Source organism: Sinocyclocheilus rhinocerous, unplaced genomic scaffold, assembly GCF_001515625.1.
Source record: "Sinocyclocheilus rhinocerous isolate Xijiao unplaced genomic scaffold, SAMN03320098_v1.1 scaffold466, whole genome shotgun sequence".
NCBI lineage: Eukaryota > Metazoa > Chordata > Actinopteri > Cypriniformes > Cyprinidae > Sinocyclocheilus > Sinocyclocheilus rhinocerous.
The window spans coordinates 542354-563775 of NW_015631145.1; the positions used below are offsets into that span (position 1 = coordinate 542354).

Consider the following 21422-nt stretch of genomic DNA (forward strand, 5'->3'; position numbering starts at 1 on the left):
TTTCACACCGACTCATATACCAAAATTTCATAATTCTATAATTATATGAGCATTATTTAAGACTAATAATTATTATTATTATTATTAAGTATATTGATTTTTGTAATTTGTTTGTTATTATTATTATTATTATTATTATACTTAATGCTCAGATAATTATGGAATTATGACATTTTGGTATATGAGGTGGTATGAAATAAAAGCCACAATTATTATTCTAAATAATAATTATTAAAAATGTAAATAACTATTTAATAATTATTATTTTAAATAATGAATTTAGTATTATTCATGTAGTCATATAATTGTATAATTTCTATAATAATTGTTGTTTTTGTTGTTGTTATTTCACACTGCCTCAGATACCAAAATGTCAGTATTCCATAATTATTTGAGTATTATTTATGTGTGTGAATGTGTTTTTGACATTTTTTGAGTATTCAAACATTTACCTAGAATATGATTGTTTGAAAATAAATAAATTTCGAAATAAAATCAAATACTTCAGACATGATGAGGAGTTTGTAGAAAAAAAAAATTGCATTGCAATATTTTGTTTCGATTTCAGGCAAAACTGACATCACTTCTGCACTTCCCCCCCAAACTTCTTCTCTAACACCATATTAACCTCAGAATCTTGTTGTCTTCCCTTCCTTCCATCTTGTTCCACACAGACGTGATGCCCAGTGCCCAGGCCGATAAGACGGGCACCATGCTTTCAGACGGAGCCATTTACAGCAGCATTGACTTCACCACCAAAGGTGGATTCGGCAGTCCAAGCTCCGCCTCCCAGGCCACGCCCTACGCCACCACCCAGATCCTCCATTCCAACAGCATTCATGAGCTGGCCGTCGATCTGCCCGAGGCCCAGTGGAAGACCTCCCTACAGGCCAAGCAGGAAATGGCCAACCTGGGCTACTCACTGCCAGACAAGAACTCCTGCAACAACAGTGAGTCGGGCTGAAGGGCCACGTGTGTGTGTGTGTGTGTGTGTGTGAGAGAGCTTGTTTGTGTGTTAGGGTCGCATCCAAAATCTTTTGAAACAAAGCCAGTTGCTCTATTTCTGGATATTGGCTGAGGTTGTATCAGTGTTAATTTGATCATCATTGTAGTAATGTTGCATTTTTCTGACATTCAGGAACAATAAGAATGTGTATCATTGGCCCATAACAAAATCCATGACCCTTGAATGTGTTTCCGACCAACCGCATTTATTATTTAAATTTTCTTTGGGCTAAAAGAATGTAACATCATTAGCCAAGGTTTATTCTATTTTGAAAAGCTTTTAGACAAATGCACTCTGCTTTTTTTAAGCAAAACAAGTACTACTATCCATATTAATGAACTTATTCTCCACAGTTGAACAGAATGATAAATTGAGATGTTCCTTAACGCAATTAAAAACCATTTCCGCTTTCATTTGGACTTGAATAAACCTCTAACTATGAAATTACTGTAAATCACAAGTATGAATGTTTCCATGAACTGGTTAACTTGCCAACAAATAGAATTAATTCCAGGAAAATTAGCACTAATGTATGTTGTTAACCTCTGAATGAGACACTTTCCAAAGAAACTAGACAAATTGAGAGATTTTAAAGCAATTAGGGCTCTGTTCCAGAGCCTAGTGAGCTGCCATGTTGTCTGCTACCTAAATATGCAGCAGCCTAACCAAAATAAAGAAATAAATACAGAAATAAATGAATGCAGAAAGAAAGAAATCATCGTAAGTGAATAATTTAGAACACTTTATCAAGGCAGCAACTTGTATATATTATATGATATTATATTACTTTATATTACTTTATATTATATTACATTAATTTTATAGAATTGTATATAAACTCTCCAATATACATTATTGAACAACCTATGCTAATAATGCCTTCACTCGCTTGGTTTGAGAACAAATCGAAAAGTATTAAAAGTCATTGTTAGATTAGAAAGAATAGTAATTTTAAATAGGAGTTGTGTGTGAGATCAATGCTTTGCTTGTTGCTCTAACTGCACTCCCTTGCATGCGCTTGTGCCATCTTGCCCTCCACCTGATGCCACTTTTTTGCCCTTCGCCTCCACTAGCACTCCTTTTCATTCCTGACTACCGATTGGCTGACGGATTGTCTAATAGAATGCCACACAACCAATCACAGGATTTCAGCACCACCAGCTCCCACAACAGCACAGATCGGAGCAACAGTCTGTCAGGTTGGTATTTCACCGGTCCAGGGGTCAGCAGCCCACCCGCATCTTTCCTTCAGTCTACCCCTCTCCCCTTTCACCTCCACTAACCGTGGTGCACACGCCATAACTCCTGCTCTATATTGTCAATAGTATGGGTTTGTTTAATAACTGTGTTCCTCATAGCTGTCGTCTCAACTGGATCTGCAGCCATCGTGTGATGGCCTGGATAGGAAAGTCCTGTTTTTATTAAAAAAAAAAAAAAAGCCAATTTATATAAACCAGCTGGTTTAGTAGTAAGATAGATATTAGGCGATTCAGAGCATTGAGCTTTCCATAATGATGTTTTGATTCCATAAATTCATTCTTTAACTCTCTGATGCTGCTCGCATGGCAATTTTTATGGTACTAAATTATATTTATGGAATAGTTATGATACATGTACTTCCTGTTAACCACTTTTTAAACAGAACTCAAAATAAAATTTCCAACTTAAACTGTTGTTAATCTTAAATGCTTTTTTAAGTTTAAACTCTTTAAAGAAGACAGTTGGCAGATTATTGCTGAAGTGAAAAAGTAAAACGAAAAATTTTATGAAAAATTAACAAACTATTTTTACATTTTATATGAAATATGTTTTCCAAAACATGTTTTACTCTAAAACTGTGTGTAAATCAAAGCCATAAATTTACACAAGTTGTGTTCCAAATTTGAGGTTGATATCTAAAAAAAAAAAAAAGGTTTCATTTTGATTGACCGCAGTACCAAATGATTCCACTAGATGAAATTTGCTTTCCATTCATTTCCAGTGCTGGCATTTTTGACCGTGAACAGTACAAGTGTGATTTTTTTCAGGACCATTAAATCATGCCCATGATTTTTTTGTTTTTTGTGACATAGCAATGCCAAAACCTTTACCAAAATTCGTACCATTCCGATTAAGGAAAAAAAACTAAAGTACATTTTTCCAATCAAAAATGACCGAACAGCACCAGAGGGTTAAAAGGCAAAGTTTAAAATCAAGAGGTTCTGGTCTGCTCCTTTCACATTTTGGTTCCTCACAACACTTTTCACATGTGAAGGGGAAATGGAGCATGACACGATCCACTCAACCTTTATCTTCTGGCTCCATTTGACCTGTTGCACATGCTGTAATTCCAGCAAAGCATCTTTTTGACATTGACATTATCCTTGTGTTAACAATGCCAGTGAGTTTTTGATTTAAGCATAGGTTTGTTTTGTCATTGGTTACTGTTGCAACTTAAAAGAAAACACTCGGGACATGCACACATGCACTCGAGCAGCTTGATTTGAGCCGATTCCTCCCTTTAATGGTTACAAGCTACAATAGAATTCATGTACTGAAAATTACAATGTCATTTATAGGATGCAGAGACGGCCCCCATCCTCTCGTCTCGCTGTCCATGTGGCTCTTTCTCCTCTCTAATCAAGTTTCATGCCCGTGCTTTAACTGTGCAGTAATCCAACGCAGCCTCAGACATTAGATGGGAAGCTCTCCAAGCATCTGGCTCAAGTGTTTCATGGGCTACAATTAGGACTCCAAGGGTAGATTTAGGTCAAACATCTCAACCTCTTCAGGCAGGGATTGTTTAGAAGATAGAGATCAGTTGACCAAATCAAATCAATCTGATCTGGTTTAACCTTTGTACAGCATTTTAAGGGCTGTAATGATATGAGATATCGCATGTGTGCTCTATATGTAGCAAACTCATTAACATGAAAACTGCTGTCATGTTTTTTTATTCAGCATTCAAATGATACAAATTTTGGAAATATACACTACCATTTAAATGTCAAAATACATTAAAACAAGTAATTATGTAAAATATTACAATTTAATTTAATTATATATGTAGAGAGAGAGAATTAAATTTAATATATATAGAAGAAACATGTCTTATTATCATTGTTAAAAACAGTTGTATTTCTTTTTTTACTTTATTCTTTTTTTCCATCTCAAGATAGTTTTGCAAAGAAATAAATTCACTTACTGTATTGTAAATAAATGACAGAGATTACATTTGAAGTATGCATTGTTGAAGACAAAAAATATGTATTATAATTTGATTGTTTCTAAGCAAACATACTGTATATACTTTTTGTTTGCTATGAGTCACTTTGGCCTACTGTTCCAAATAATTCTGAAATAATTGTACTTTCAGTATTGATCCCATGCAGTGAATCTTTTCCACACAAAAACTATGAATCTGTTCAGTGCTTGATATTATTTTTTGACAAATCAGCATTTCACTTTATATCCGAGATCATGTCACTTTAATTTAAAGGTGTTTAAAGAGAGTGAAAACATTAAAACGTATTTCACCCATTTGTTTGCTGTTTTGCACGTGTTTTGAGCCAAAATTCACAGCCTTGCTTTGAAAAACGAAAAAACGGTCTTTTCCTTATCAGAAACACATGCATTCCCTGTATTATAAAAGCCTGTAAAGTATTTGTACTGCCCCATTAAAAGCTAATTATTTTCAAATACTGTTATTACTTCTTTTCCCCACCGTAACATGCAATTAGATCATAATTCATTGTACAAGATAGAACAGGTCAGAGTTGAGCAAGTTCTCATTGATGTGTTAACGGTGTGAAACTTTATAAGTTATGAAACACAGCCAAGTTCCTTTGCCTCTTCGCCAGCCTGCTTTGGCCTAATTCAGAAAACGACCTCATGTTTGTCAGTCGAGTCTCTGCTGTCCCACGGCGCCGTTCCTCTCTGTTTTCCTCACATTTCTTACGTTGGTAATTTCAGGAGCTGCCCGACTCCTCAGCAGAGACTCGTTTACATTATTTATGCCCTCTACTCGACAAACAGAGGGAGAAAGAGAGAGGAAGTGAGGGAGTGATTGAGTGATCACGCCATCTCTCCATTTATTGGCTGACGCCACGCGTCACCCAGAGGAACGATTAGGAAACCCAATTACTTCTCCCCACTCCAGCCACTTCTGCCTCTAGCCTGTTGTTATTTTTTTATTACTACTATACTTTATTCATCTTCGTTTGACACTTCCATCCCTCTGCAAGACTCCTAATGCCTCCCGATCTCCCTCGGCTTCGGAACAATAGCGCACCGTCAGCGAGAAGTTCCGGTGATGAGAACGCTCTCTAATAGGCCGGCTGCCGAGAGTATCATAAACGTCAGCCATCGTATGACAAATCTGCCTTAAACTGTGCATAGCTACAGTACTCATTCTCTTGTGCTCGTTCTTTCACACTTGTTTTTGCTTTTCTTAAAGGAACAGTGCAACCAAAAATGAATATTTTGAAAACACTCACTCTCACTCTCTCTCTTTTTATTTTTTATTACTGGTTGCTCTCTAGGTATTGTACGGTGAATTTAAACTGAGGTTTTTTAAGCAAAGGACAAAAAAACATCATAAAGTGGTCCATATGACTATATTTCAAGTCTTCTGAAGCCATACGATAACTTTTTATGTGGAACACGCATTTATTCAACAATCAATTTCTTGTTTTAGTATTATTTATATACTATCATAGTATGTATTAATAGTTTGAATTACATTTTATTTTTTATTTTTTTTCAGTTTTCATTTTAATTTTAGTTTGTTTTAGTGTTTTCATGTTCTTTTGTCATTTTTTATTTTTTATTTTTTTATTTATACTTATAATTTTAGGTAACAATAACAACACTGATTGAGCCATTGTCCAATAAATTGAACTCAAGAGCCAAATCAGTCTGTTTTGTGACCAATTCATTTAGACACGGTTTTGTGAACTTGATCAACCATTAATCAGTTTATCGAACCAGTTCACATATGCTGGCCTGAACTGGGTCTTGTGAACTGAAAACACCAGTTGTTTGAAAAGATTCAAAATAATGCGTCTCATGAACTTTCCCTGATGCACAAAGAAGAACTAGTTATTTTTGCCAGCAAATTACTTCAATTTGGAACTGTTTTTAACACAAACTAATCGTAAAATACTATAAAATCTAAAATTACTAGTCTTTAATTCAACTCATTGACCAGCACAGTTCTTCAAATTTCTTTATTTGGTTTTCACGGAAGAAAGAAATTCATATGGTTTTGGAACATCATTTTCATTTTTGGGTGGAATGTTCCTTTAAGATCCAGGGAAGATAGTCTATTCATAGCCCTTGAATATGATTCAACATGGCTTTTATAAAGAGTTTTTTGGATTTAATGTATAGCCCTGTCAGAGTCCTGGCATCATATTAAATAACATGAGGTTTGAAGCCACAGGGTTGCCTGAATCGGAACATTTTGAGGCGGCAGGGACGATTAGAGGCCATTGGCAGACAGAGTCAGATGATGACAGATAGGATCCCATACAGCACAAGTGCTGCCAGTGAAGGTTTTCCCCCCTGTTTGCATTTGGCCATGTGTCTGACTCCATCAGCCTCAGCTATTTTATGCCTGGCTTGAAACGCGGGAGGAGCTGGCAACATGCGGCAACGCACTGGTCATGTCGAGTTTGCCAGCGGCGGCATTAATAATTTACAGTAATGAATCCTGCCACCTCTGCATGCAGTCTGTGGAGGACACACATCACTTCCTCGTCCCAAATGTCTTAATCTGGCATTGATGGCCATTACATTTAGATGGTTTTGTTAATTAGATTGTGACAGAAGGGTGATTAATTACTATCCTTCGTACTAGTTCTTGGGCAAGTGCATAATTTGCCACATCTTTTGTCCAGGGAGATTGTGGATGCATAATATTCAAGTTCAAAAGGCTTTTTTCTTTCCATCTTTGACACATTCTGTTACTTTCCTAATACTTTTTCTTAGAGTAAAGAAAATGAAGTGCATATTTTTAGAATAGAGTTGTAAACAAATATTCCAGCAAGTTGCATGAATAGCAATCATAGTTAAAAGGAGGTCAAAGGTTTTTTCAGTAATTTTTTTTGAGTCTTCAGTCTTTGAGCCATTGCCATGCTGCAAACTGTTTCTTTCACCACGCAGCCTTGAGATTGCTTTTATGGCCATTTTGGCTTGGGAACATTTTGAAAGCAGTTGTGTACAGAGGAGTTGTGCATTCTAACTTGCAAGCATTTGCATTTGACAGTGGCATTGCAAGAGCCTTCACTTAGCATAGAGAATGTCAAGCACATGTCATGTGGGGAATAAATCGATTGTATTTTTAAGGTGAAAACGTGGAAATTGTCTAATCATGTGACATCATTCTGCATTCAAGCTCTAACAAGTATCCCCAACTTTTGCTATTGTAGGTGGGAAAGGTGGAAAGAAGAAGAAGACCAAAGCAAACGCCAAGCCCACCAAGATGAATGGCTCCAACTGGGCTAATGTTCCACTCCCTCCCCCTCCTGTCCACCCTCTTCCAGGCACAGAGATGGACTACTATGCCTCAGAGCACCATGACGGAGGAGGGTAGGGTTCAGAGTCGCTCATTCAACTCTACTCAGTGCAAGTAGTAGTGACAATCTACACTGCAAATTCAGTGGTCATATCTATAATATCTAGAGATTATGATCCATGTAATTAAGCATTGGATTTTTCCCATCAAGTGATAAAAATGGAGGTTTAAATTAAAACCGTCCGTGATGTTCGTAAGAAATTGTTCAAAGTCTTGTTCTTGCTAGCTAAAATATTATCACTATATCTGCTAATGGTATTTATTTGTTCCTTAGAGAGTTAATCAGACCACTAGCACTAAATGATTTATTTGTTGTCCATTATAAATAGACAATATGTAATATTAAAACCCTCTATGACAAGCTGTTCACGCTCAGCAACTTTTAATGTGCTTTCGCCTTCGATGGCACTCCACTCTTGTCTGACATCAGCGTCGCCCCATCTGTAGAGTTAAAAGAAAACATGAGGGTGGTGATACAAATTAAATATCCTGCTGGAGAGGTGTGCTTGCCTTTCAACCCTGTTAATTTCCATCTCGGAGTGTCATTGGGCTTAATAGGCTCTCTGGCAAATGAGTAGTCTTCTACGCTGTAAATCTCGCCACTGTCTTTAATGGCTTCAGATTAAAACTGTTATGTCCTACGGGATGTGCACTGACAAATTCCTCTAATGAACGCTGGCTTTATGAAATGTATTATTTCAGCATGTATAAGTACAGTTCTGGGAAATAAAATAAAAAATGCAGCCGTTCTGCCAGATCAGCCTGTATTAAAGAACCAGTAAAGCTGCAAAATCCCTCAAGATTTTTTGCATTTAACCCAAGATTTACACCATTACCACTATGTTGCTAAACCTGGGTCTCACTATATCCATAACTGTTAGCTAGACCAGTGTTTCCCAACCGGGGTGCCGTCTGTCGAGAGCAGGGGTGCCGTGTAAAAAATCCTTTTTAAATATTTTTTAATTGCTAAAATGTTCAAAAAAGCATCTATTATATAATATAACATTTCTAAAAAAAAAAAAATAAGATTCCTTTTTCTCATACCTAACACACAACTATTGGTGGTGTGCCACAGGGACCTGTCTGTGGTCCATTTTCATTTTGTTACAATGCTCATTTGTTCCAGATATGATAGTGATGGTTGGGGCCCACCCTTGCCAGTGCAGACATACCTCCATCAGGGTTTAGAGGATGAGCTGGAGGAAGAGGAAGAACGGGTGCCCACTCCTCCCATAAGGGGCGTGGCCTCCTCCCCTGCAGCGGTTTCCTTTGGCAAACAGTCCACAGCCACACTGAGCCCATCCCCACGTGAAGAAATACAGCCCATGCTCCAAGCCCACCTAGATGAGCTAACCCGCGCTTACCAGTTGGACATGGCTAAACAGACTTGGTAAGAACTCATTACACTAAAATGTAGATAATATAGGTGAATTTGATTTAAAAAATTTAGTTTAATATACTAGGGGTATAATGCAACAATCACATTCCAAGATTGCTTTTTGGCCCTTTGTAGTAAAAGGTTTGGGCACTAGAGGCACTAAATGCAATTGTGAAATATAAAAATGACTATTTAACATTGAAGATTCAAAGAGTTGTTTTTTTCTTTTACTTGAGTGTGTATTGTGAAAAGCGCTATACAAATAAATTTGAATTGAATTGAATTAACTGGCTTTCTTTTTACCAGCACAAACTGAATTTAATTGAATTTTTAAAAATCTGTTTTTATTGTACCGCATTTGTTAGTCATTTTCAATAAAAGCATAATTTAAATGAAAAAAGTGAATGTAGCTGAATTAAATATGTAAAAAAAACTGATAGTTTGATAGATTGATAGACTGTGTAATGCATTCTTATAAAGCCCCCATGCTAAACCCATGCTTCAACATGTCTTTCCAAGATAAGCCGACTTCCACTTATTACAGTCGGCACTGTGAGGGAACGGCCTCCACTTGTCAGGAGGAAGATGTCATGTTACCACCATAATGAGTATGCTGCTCATAGAATGTTTGTGACTACTGGGAAGAGCCCATAATTATATCAAAATCCTGGCACAGACCGCATCAAAGCAGCAGCAGCACTGCACAAACACAGACCGATACACATATATATAGACACACAGTAGGGCTGTCATAGAATCTAGCTGTCTAGTGGGTGACAGCCACAGCAAAGACATGCCTGTGGTGGTTGCCATTGTATCCTCTTCAAGCTGCAATTAGTAGGTCATTGTGTTAGCATGCAGACCGTGGTGCTGCTGAATTAGCCGAATTGTTCCAATTCATCAGAGAGATGACAAGGAATGTTCTAGGAATACCAAATTTCGCCTGACAGACAGCACACGCCACGCATTTCTCTTTTGTCTAGGCTTGTCGCTCATTGACACCCTTTGTCTCCCGCTGACAACCCTTGAAGCTCTTGCCTGGTTATGCAAAAAAAGTGTGGAATGTTCATGTCTGACTTCTTGAATTCTCTGTAGGCACATGCAGGGTGGGCCTTACGCGCCCCAGGCCCCCACGCCGCCTGTGGGTTACATCTCCAGCACCCTAGTGTCCGATATTGAAACAGACCTCCCTGACGAAGACGACGATGAGGAGGAGGACGAAGGATATGAGATGTCGCCACCAATTAGGGGCATCGAACACACGCCAGGCTCCAGCATGGACAACCTAGACAGCTCTGTTACGGGTAAGCGTGCATTTTTTGATTAATTTCTCACTTTTCCTTTGAAAGAACATTCTGAAGTTCTTCGAAAAAAGCATAAAGTGCTAAACCTATCTAAACCTTTGAACTATTCAGTTTGGTGCACAGTTAGATGTCCGGTGCAGATTGCGTTCTTTCAATGAAGGGGTGGTCATGTCATTTGCTCATTATCTCATCCGTCGTCCTCATAATCTGGGATTTCTATCTCTCTTAAATCATTTCAGGACTCAGTTTGAACCCAGCATGGACAGTAGAGACAAAAATCGATATAATTTTTTATTTAAAAAGTTAATTAAAATGCAGTCCATTTGGTCAGAGACGCCAAACGATATGATCTACCCACATATCAAATTACAGTTCAACAGCATGTGCAGCATAAAGTTAAGACAATAAAACAGAGGTACTGATCTCTAATCTAAAAGCAGCATATTTCAGTCCAGCGGGCACTTTGAGATTGTACTGCTGATGCTTATATGGAAACCGGTCATGGTTTATTCACATGTGTACCGCTTGTGGTGGCTTTGTTTGCCCTAGCATGGTAAAATACTGTTTTGCTCCGCTTGTCAGCAAATAGCTGCATTGTTTGTCATTATGCTCATGTGTGTGGTGGGTGCTTGTTGTTTATTCCCATCTCACCTGAACATGGGCATACTGAAATCCAGTTTGTTCAGGCATTTGGGGATAAACTCTAATCACCGTTATGAGGAGAAACGGACTAAAAGACTCCAAGCAAGGCCGCACGGGGGAGAAGTGATATATATGGTGGGAAGATATAATTATATATATATATATATATATATATATATATATAAAAACTGTTCAAAAGTCAAGAACGTTTTTTATTATTATTATTAAAACTAGTACTTTGTTTAGCAACGAAGTGACAGTAAAGACATTATAATGTTACAAAATATTTCTTTTTCAAATAAAAGCTGACACTGAAGACTGTAGCAATGGCTGCTGAAAATTCAGCTTTGTCATCACAGGAATAAATTATATTTTAAAACATTTTAAAATAGAAAACAGTTCTTTGAAATTGTAGTAATATTTCACAATATTACTGTTTTTACTGTATTTTTATATTATTAGTAGTATTATTATTGTTGTTGTTATATTGCTATATTTTTCTATATATGAAGAAGTAGCAAAATGATTTTACTCAAGCACAGCCTTCACGGCCTCCATTTTCCCATGAAGATTTTGAATAAATCTCACATTCATGGCTCCATTTCCCCATTGAAGACAGGAGGCACCATTTCCATTTTACAACTTATTGCAAGGGTTTTATGGGCCGTCTGTCATAGGGGGCACGTGAAGGGTATGACATTGCAGGGTTAGAAACTAAAAGTCCTCTGTTCTCCAATTTACCACAGGATTGAGGAAAAATGGGCCAGTGGTGTTCCTCTAATCAGGCAGAGATGTATGCATTATCATTGCACTTGAATGCATTATCATGGGTGCATAGATAGATAGATAGATAGACAGACAGACAGACAGACAGACAGATAGGTAGGTAGGTAGGTAGGTAGCACAAAGCAAGTGCTGTTCAATGATGTCAGTGCCCTCCTGTAACCCTCTTGACAGCTTCCTTTCACTGCTTTCTTCCACCAGTGTTCTTTGTTTTTGCCCACAATAGCACCAAACTGACACTACACTAGTGCCGGGTTCCTGCCAGACCCAAAGGCAGAGATTTGTCCCTTTCTGAAGAGAATAAAACAGTTTTAACCGTTTTAACAGTTATTTATTTTGGGCAGCTTAGTTAAGGTGAAATAAAGATCACTGGAACATATCTTCCTTTATTGTGTTTCATTATTTATTGCATACACAACTTGTGAGTTTGTGAAATAGTGAGGGTGTTTTATTGGAGTTGTAATGTGAGCAGTGAGCTCACTGTCCTGCTCCACTGTGCTCCCATAAAACCTTGCACCGACTGCAGAGTGTGAGGTCACGTGTCCTGAGGCAGGCGTCTCCGCCTACTCGTCAAGGGGAATGATTACGATGCTTAACAATATGCAGATGAGGGCTCGGGGCAGTGTAAATCAGCTTTAGTGGCAGCAGGGTGTTGGATGAGTTTTACAGTCCTGCGTAACTCCATTTAGCCGAGCTGTGAATATTAACAGTGGATTATCGGAATGGAAAGACGCTTCAATTGTGTCAAAAATAGACATTACTGGAAAAAAAAAATCTGTATTAGCCCCATATTTGTAGTAGCTACAGTATTCTAGCTTCAAACATTGCCGTTCGTGACTGCCAACTCCAAATTAGCAACAATTTGTGGGAAGTTCTTTTCATGGTTGAGCCACGCTGTATAAAAACATTTGGTTTTGCGGACATGATCCAGGATTTATTTTGGCCGGAGAATTGTTATTGTTTTGCAGCTGGCAGCATTATTATATGGCGAAGAGTGAAAGCTTGGTATTTTCAGGAATCTGTTTTAGGTGGCTGGTTGTTAGAGAGGATGTCGTCTCTGGAGGAGGCAGGAGGCGCTGAGGCATAGTGCAGGTATTCTGCAGGAGCCGTCCTCTCTGATGTGGAGCTCTGTACCCGCCTCTGTCTCTGCCAGCACATCCAGTTCATTATATGCAGTCTTGCTTTGCTGAGAGACAGTCTCGAGGGACTCAACTTTTTTTAGCGAAACAAAGCCGTATGCAGTTTCTTTGGAAATTAAAAGAAAGAGACTGCTAGGAAGAGTTTTGTGTGTGTGTGTGTCTGCTTCCGATTCTTCTTTTCTTTTTTAGACAAGAGAAACAAACTAAATGTATGTTGGTGCTTTTAAATCCTTTGTTATATTTGAAGGTATTATAATAAGATTTTTTAAGGGTTTTATGCAACAAGCAGCATTTACTTTACACTGTAAATATAGTCACACAGATTTTCAATAATAGTAATAACTATAAATATAATAACAATTTTTATTATTATTTTTATAAAGAACTCAATTTTTTGTTATTATTAGTAAAAAAAATGTAAATTTTATTTATAATAAAAACAATACATATTATTATTTATTTTATAAATAACTGTAGTTTTTAGTAGTAAATATTTTTTTAATGCTGCCAAAAAAAAGAGACAAAAATACTTTTTTTTTGTCTTTTTGGGTGTTTTTAATTTTTCTGCATATTGAGCTGCATATTTTTAATGCATATTACTGCATATTAAGGCAGTAAGTATTTTGTTTTTTTTGTTTTTTTTATATCAGTGCTTTGAAATTCGTTATATTTGCACATATTATAATATTATATATTATAATATAATATTTGTATTATATTATAATACAAATTATTATTATTATTTATCTATTCTTTTTATAAATAACTATTTATTTAGTAGTATTTTTAAAAAGCTGCATTTTTTTAAGCTATAAGCACTACACTACTACAGTGCTTATTCTTTTGGAGTGTTTTTACTTTTTCTGCTTTAGGCTGGGATAGAACGTATTTTATCATTGACAAACTGTAACAATACTTGTCATAAATCTGTCACCAAGACCTAATTAGCTTGATATTAAATCTTGAAACATACTTAAAACCAGATATATTACCCAGGCTACAGTAACCAATGTAACCCTCTTAACTTTCCTCTTGGATCATTAAACAATAGTCGTGCCATCTCACATCAGCTTCCCCAAGGATGTTTGTGCCGGGTTGCCATCAATCAAAAAAATCCATGCCATAAATCTGACAAGTGCCAAAGAAGAACAGCACGTAGCCGTGTGGTTGCTTTGATCATGCTGCGTGTTTCTGTGTGCGATATCAGCTGCTTCACCTCAGGCCATGCGCAGGTGCGTGTGTTCCTTCCCATCAGAGCAATCAAAAGGAAGTGAGGTCGTGATGTGTAGTCAGGTGGTGGGTGTACGTTTATATGTAGAATGAAAGTATGATATGTTACTGAAAGAAAAAAACTAACAGCTTGGATTAGTGAACCAAAAATTAATAAATGTTTTAGTTAATAAATTATGACTGTAATGTAACAGTGATTCATTGACTCAAGCCTTTATTCTGTTTGTTTTGTCTTTGTGTTTTGTTTTTTCTTGTTTTTCTTTTTTCATTTTGTCTCATGTTTTGTATTGTTTTTTTTTTTTGTTTGTTTTTTTATTTTGGCTGTTCTATGTTTTCCATTCTACCCTCCTCAGTCAGTTTGTTTTGCTTTGTATTTTTTTGTTTAATGTGATTTTGTTGTTGTTGTTTGTTTGTTTTCTTTTGTTTTATCTTTTTTCTCTGTTTTTGTGTGCTTTGGTGTTTTGCTTCTTTGTTTTGTTTTGGCTGTTAATGTTTTCCATAATCTACCCTCCTCAGTCATTTTGTCTTGTTTATTAGTTTCATAACAATGGCAATACCTAATAATTATGAAGGTGACTGACTCATCTCTTATCAAACATAACTCACCTGTGCTATAAAACACATCTTTATTTAGATAAGAGAATAATAATTTCCAGCACACACCAAAGCCCCATTATATTACTCTGATAAATTTAGATTGCCATTTGCCTTTATAAAGGCATTAATAATTTATTAGCATTTGCATATTAATAAAGTAAAATCTCAGAGTACGTCCCGTTTTTCTGGAATTTAAAACTAGCAAACCTGGTCAATCTAACACCCATGCGGCCGCTCCCCTCCAGGCTCTATGGTGAACGGTTGGGGCTCGGCTTCAGAAGATGATGACAGAAACTTCTCCAGCAGAAGGTCTAGTGCCGGCAGCTCCTCTGACGGCTCACTCTTCACCCAGTGCAGCTTTGCACGAGCCCTGGTGGCGGCCGCAGACAAGGCTGGTTACCGTCTGGACGGCACAAGTTTGAGCAAGAGAGGTCGGTTTGGGGGAAACAGGAATTCGAGTCTGGAAGTCTGGTGTTTGCTAACTGCAATTTGGCTCACTCTTAACAGAATGATGCTTCTTTTCTGCTTTCTGATTTTACGTTGGTGTACTCTTGGTGAAGCAGTGCAGTGCAAATACTAACATCTTTATGGATTTGCTTGGTGTTGCCGACGGCTGTTTTCACTTAGCAGGGTTTTGGTCTTGCGCTTTCAGTGAAGCGATTCGGTTTACACTGCAAGGGAAATAATTAACTGGAAACAGATCTGGCGCTGATGTCTTCAGATTCTTTTATTATGCACTTCAGGTTTGACTTCATGCCTCTTTCTGACTCCATATTGATCTTCAATGAAACCATTTCTACAATCTTAAACCTTTTCTCCAACAGGCTTTGCAATAGAAATTAAATGTATTGATTGATTCTGCTGCTTCTGAATCAAACTAACAAGCTATCCGCCCTCCTCCTGAGCATCCTGCCATGCTTCCCTTTCAAGATTCGTTTATCATCTCTGTAAGTAGCGTTTCGATAACACTGAGCTAACCAAAGTTCTCTCTTTGCTCCCTGCAGATAAAGGTCTACCTCATAGACCTCGTCCCGCTAGCCCATTCTCCACAGATGGAAGCATGGTGGGCACACACAGCCTGGGTCACCAGCGGGCAGCAAGGCCCACCCGCAAACACAAAGGCCCTGGCACTGCCCCGCACCGCCATGATGCCAGCGCTGATGGTAAGGTTTAGTCCAGTTTTTACTTAACAGATCATTCCAAAACCTGGTTTAGTTTAGATCAATTTAATCCATGAAGACAAAACCAAAAATACTGTATATTTCAGTTAATGAATTATGTATGCAATGACACACAGATTCATTAATTTGGTTTAGACCACTTTTGAAGGCCAAAAACCGGTTTACAGTAGATAGCAGATCTCTCTTGCATGTTTTAATGAATTAATGTGAAAGTCAGCATTGGTTAAAGGAGACAGATGGGGGTCATAAGCAAATGCATGTAGCAATAGCTAATATCCAAGCCATTATAATAATTTATCAAACAGAATGAAATCAATATTACCCTTTTGAGGGCATTTATGTAGACACAAAAGACACCTACTGTCAAATGATGATAAATGTACAATGTACATAATTGGAAATGCCATACCTATTGTTTGAATTCAAATGGTCCTTCCTGCTTCTTTCCCAGATCTGCCTCCACCACCAGAGCCTCCACCCTGCCAGACAGCTCGTGTCCAGGGGGCGAGGAATGTGCCCAACCCCTCTGACCGCAAGGCTTGCTCCTTGGAGAGGCAACCCATGATGGGCCTAGAGGAGATGAAGAGTTCCTTGGACCGGCAGGTCCGAACCTCACTGGAGCGCCACCAACAAGCCCAGGATAGACTGGGATCCATAGATAGAGGAGAAGAGAGCAGAAGAGGACAGATAAATGGTCCTGTTTCAGGTAGGATGATGGACGGTTTACCTTAAACTCTGTTGACACATTGAAGTCTTAAAATGAGACATAAAGGAGAAACCACACTAGAATCAGTGTTAGATTTTGAATATTGGTTCCAAACAGGTGATACTAGTTAGGTAGTAACTTGTACACCAAGGAGTTCTTTATCAACCAGCTTCCAAGAATCCAAACCAGCATAGCCAGGCTGTTCATCAGCTAGGCCACAGGTGTCCTGTCCTGCTCCTGGAGGGCCAAGGTCCTGCAGTGTTCAGCTCCAACCCTAAATAATACATCTAAACCAATCAAAAGGGATAGAAACTTCTTGTCAGGTATGTTGAAACTAAAGTCTGGAAGGTGGCCCTCAAGGTGCAGGACTGGACACCACTGAGTTAGGCCAACACCAAATTAGTGTTAAACAGCTTAATTTTAGACTTGGCCTTCAGCACCAAGACTTCCTTAGTCAACCAGCTTGTCCAGAAAGACATTTTGGTCAACCAGCTTCCAAAATTTTAATGGTTCACCAACTAGACCAGCAAAAAACTATTGTGTTTCAAAGACATTTTGGTCAATCAGCTTCCAAAGTAGACCAGCGCCAAACTATCTCTAATCAACCTGACCCAAGTCTTCAGCAGAAATTGCCTCTTGGGGTTTTGACTTCCTTTTAAATGACACAAAATATGAAATATGTTTTTATGAAAGACCTGAACCTGATCTTACATGTCCACATGAGTTGAATCAATCTGGCACATTAAACGCTCTTAATTCAGCAGAGCAGGTCTGTAAAATATTATCTTGCTATCGTGGTCATCAGAGGCAGATGTTTGACAGCACCAGCTGTGGACCCTTGGCGTTCGTTTATGGTCCCTGCTGTAAGGAAGCCAAGCTGGAGCAAACAGATTGCCTTGTCTCCCCCTCTTAGTGAGCTCTTCCATGGCCAACACCGGCCTTCTCCAGGAACCAGCAGACAGGAGGCACACTTAGCTGCACAGATGTACCCTAATCGTTCCAGCCCTCATTTTTCACTGTATACACACACACGCTGCAATGAAGCCAAGCTCCATCTGTGCCTGTCTGATCATTAGGATCCACCATTTTGGGTTTCCAGCCCAAACAAAGCATAAAGAACCAGGCCTGGATCTGGCTCGACACAAAGGGGGATGTGGGTTGGGCAACCTGTATGGTTTGGTCTCATATGTCTTCATTTTCATATTAAACTTCGGTGTGGAGATTCGTTTAGCCATTGGAGCATATTGCTAATGAGTAGGGTTTGGTCAAAGCTGCGAAGAGTTGGTCACCTCGGTATTAGTCAGAAAGAAACCAATCATGAACATGTTCCAAACTGGAAAAGCTAAAACAATTTTAATTGCCACTAAATGTATGGTTTGGATATTTGTATGATTTCAGAAGAGGCCATATTGCCATACAACAAACCATCATTCCCATCTCCTGGGGGCCACAGCTCATCTGGGACGGCCTCTTCTAAAGGGTCAACGGGTTCTCGTAAAGGTGAAGGGACGAGGGGACAGCACCAGCGCTCCACCACAGAGCAGGGCGAAAGCAGCTACATGGGGACCAACACGCAGTACTCTGGAGAGTTATGTGAGTCTGAACAGGTTATTCTGGTACAACTCTAAGTTTGGAACTTTGATGTTTTCTGGTCGTATTGCTGGTTTACCTTTTCTAGAGCTGTATAAAAAGCGAACTGACTGGCATGTTCTCTTTCTATTGTTTACAGAGTGAGCCTTTTTGATGGAAACTGAAGAATGCCTTTATCTGTTCTGGAAATGCCTCACCTGCTTGGTGCAATGAACTCGTGAAGTGTTGGAAGGAAGAAGGGAAAAAAAGAAAAAAATATGAAAAGGACAAACTGTAAATGTGATGTAAAGATGGACATGCAACCCACAAGATCCGCAACATCCCTCACCTTCCTCCTTAAACTATTCATTCACAGAAAAAAGAAAAATGTTGAGGACAAAATAAAAAAAACAATGGAAGGCCTGAGATCTGAGTCGCCCAGCTTTGGTGAACTTGTGAAAAGGAAATCAAGTTTCCTGTAAATATATTCTTGACATCGGAGATGGAAATTGACATTATTGTTATTGCATTGCTATGCAACCCGAGTTCTGTTTCTGCGCTCTCCTCCCTCTTACGCTGTTGGTCGTTTGTACGATATGTGAATTGATGGGCTGTGGTGCCATAGAAATTATGTTGTCATCCATCATTTGTTAATATTTTTCATGAATTAATTGTTGTCATTATTATAATTAATTATTTTCTTTTGCACTGCAATTTTGGTGATAAGCACAAAACCATAGCTCCTGCTGACATGAAGAATTGGAGGAAAGGAAATGTGAAGGGGAGTTTCTGTACTGTAACTAGAGATAAGAAAATATATAACCATGTACAGAGATATATTAAGATATGCCTGCATCTATGCCGGCGGTAAGACTTACAGTTCTGATGAAATGAGTTACGAACTTTCAGCAGTGGGGTTTCTGCGAGAGGAACCAGATCCTCTCCGTGCTGGAAATAGTCACAGATGGGTTGGGAAACGGTTTGCAGGGAAATTTATCCTAAGTGGTTCTATTTTCAACACATCCAGCTGTCCCTACTAGGTAATATTACTCAGTCTAGTCCACTTGGTCCAACTGGAACATATTTAGGCCAGATATTTTAACTACATTGGACTACAGGTACCAACTTTGCCTCTTCCCCTGCTCACTTTTTGCCGCTTGCTTTTGTTTTGCATTTAGCATTTAATTTGATCCATCTGAGCATAGCAAAATTAATAGACACCAGCTTGGCTAACGTTTGGAGGTGAATAGTTCACTTTGGGCTTTTGAATTTTTTGATCTTGGCTCAAAATTTGATTACAAGCACTTGAAAAGTGAGTCATTTAAAAGCCATATGAACAAGACTACAATGCCCCTGCCTTCCCATAAGGCTTCTGCCTTACTCTAGAGGTCTTGTAGATATCAGTTCCCGTGCTTGTCTTGAGATTCTGCGCATGTCTTAAATCACGAGTGGAGAATCAATTCAGGTAACTTAATTTAAAGTTTTCGTTGAGCACTTAATGTATCTTGTTTTTATATTTCTGACAATGTCCCAAAGCCTTGTTTTCAAGTTCTACTTTACCTATGCAGGGCACTGAATCACTAGGATTCATAAATCCACATTCATTGGTATCTTGATTCAGATATTCGTCCTGTAATCACATGCGGAAGTCTCAAAATGACTATCGAGCTAAAGCCAATAACATTATGCATTTGACTTTGCAAAAATACGGCAATATCTCTCGCATGATCGCTAAGGCATAGTGGTCGAATGATTTTTCCACGTCCTCGGTGTGTGCTGTAAAACGTCAGTCAGACCTCCAGAAAACATTTCCACTGTCTTTGGCCACTACATTACAATACGTTTATCGAACAGTCCAGTTGGTTCTTTTTGCTTGATGAAATTTTACATATATAAATATATTATAAAAACAAAATTTACAAAAGGCTGCTCAAAAAGGATATTTTTACTGTGGAAACTTCAGGAGTTACTGGTGAAATTACTGTTTTCTTTCGTTATTTCCGTCTTCGTTTTTGTACAACGTTACTGAGGAGAGCTCTCCCAAACCGGGCCGACGTCCCGTGTCTTTCTCTCGGAATTCACATCATTTCAATGCTAGTAGTGTCCGACTGTTTTCTTTCGTTATTTCCGTCTTCGTTTTTGTACGTTACTGAGGAGAGCTCTCCCAAACCGGGCCGACGTCCCATGTCTTTCTCTCGGAATTCACATCATTTCAATGCTAGTAGTGTCCAGCTGTTTGGAATAATGAGGTGCGAACGAGTATCTCAGGTGATTTTACATCTATATTGGTGGTGTTGATGTGGGTGTATATAAATGTATATATTCATATGCATCCTCACGTAAGAGAGTTCATTCCATGTTCGCTATTGAATCATTTCTCCACCCCTTGTACCTGATGGATTGCTATGCTCTCTCTTCCTTTTTTGGCCCTGTCGACAGTGGATTTCCATTCTGTTCTCTTCCATCTGAAAACATGCCGGTACACTAAATGTCCATAAGACAAAGATGTCACTTACAGAACATACCAAAATTAATATTGATATTTCTAATATCTAATGCATTTTAGTGTCTTTTTTAATACTTGTTTCTTTAAACATCACAGTGTTGTTGTTTTTTTTTTTTTGTATTTATTAAGATAATAAAGGTATATTGTGAAAAATGCATCAAGGTCTGTGGTGTGTTTCTCCCATAGACTGTAAAAAAACATGGACGTAGTGTCCGTGACGTCACTCGTAGGGTTCAGGGGCCTCATTTATAAAATGTGCGTATGCACAGATTTGATCTTCGAGTTATTAACAGGAGTTTTTGCGAGATTAAACTGACCTTTTTAGTAGCCTAATGTTGAGGGTTCTTTACTCGCTTTCTGTACACGGGTTATTCCATGTTTTTTTTTGTTTTTTTTACAAGAGAACTTGTAAAGTCTTGATTTACTACTAAGATGGCATGGCAAAATAATAAATATTAACTTTTTTTTTTTGTATGCGCTTTATTTTAATGTATTATTTTATCATTTAGAATTTTAGTAAGTGCTTTATTTTGATTGTTTTTATTTAAATTTACTGTATTTACTAAATCTCAGTTTAGGGCCTCAGAAAATGGGGCAAAATGCCACCAGCTGTTGTGTAAATCAAGGTTATTATAGTTTTTCATTTTTAAATTTGTTTTATTTTAATATCGTTTTCAAATTTGCTATAGAATTCAGTTTAGTTTTTATTAGTTTCATTAATATTTTTGTTAGTTTTAGTTTTTATTTTGTGAACAGACACCAGTCAGCTGCGCACAATCTCAAGATCATTTGCGATTTATAAATATGACATCTGGAAGAGAGGCG

At 38.0% G+C, this 21422-nt stretch overlaps 1 protein-coding gene across 1 annotated transcript in view; it reads left to right on the top strand.

Annotated features, from left to right (window-relative positions):
- robo2 (roundabout, axon guidance receptor, homolog 2 (Drosophila)) overlaps window positions 1–20174 on the top strand; it is a 351523-nt gene extending 331349 nt beyond the window's left edge. Inside the window, exons 21-30 of the mRNA XM_016554373.1 lie at window positions 675–950; window positions 2080–2205; window positions 7417–7576; window positions 8689–8952; window positions 10036–10244; window positions 14881–15066; window positions 15640–15798; window positions 16268–16522; window positions 17921–18115; window positions 18252–20174. Coding sequence (XP_016409859.1) covers window positions 675–950; window positions 2080–2205; window positions 7417–7576; window positions 8689–8952; window positions 10036–10244; window positions 14881–15066; window positions 15640–15798; window positions 16268–16522; window positions 17921–18115; window positions 18252–18253 — 1832 coding nt within the window. The 3' untranslated portion in view covers window positions 18254–20174. The remainder of the gene's footprint in view (window positions 1–674; window positions 951–2079; window positions 2206–7416; window positions 7577–8688; window positions 8953–10035; window positions 10245–14880; window positions 15067–15639; window positions 15799–16267; window positions 16523–17920; window positions 18116–18251) is intronic.
- The last annotated feature ends 1248 nt before the right edge of the window (window positions 20175–21422 follow it).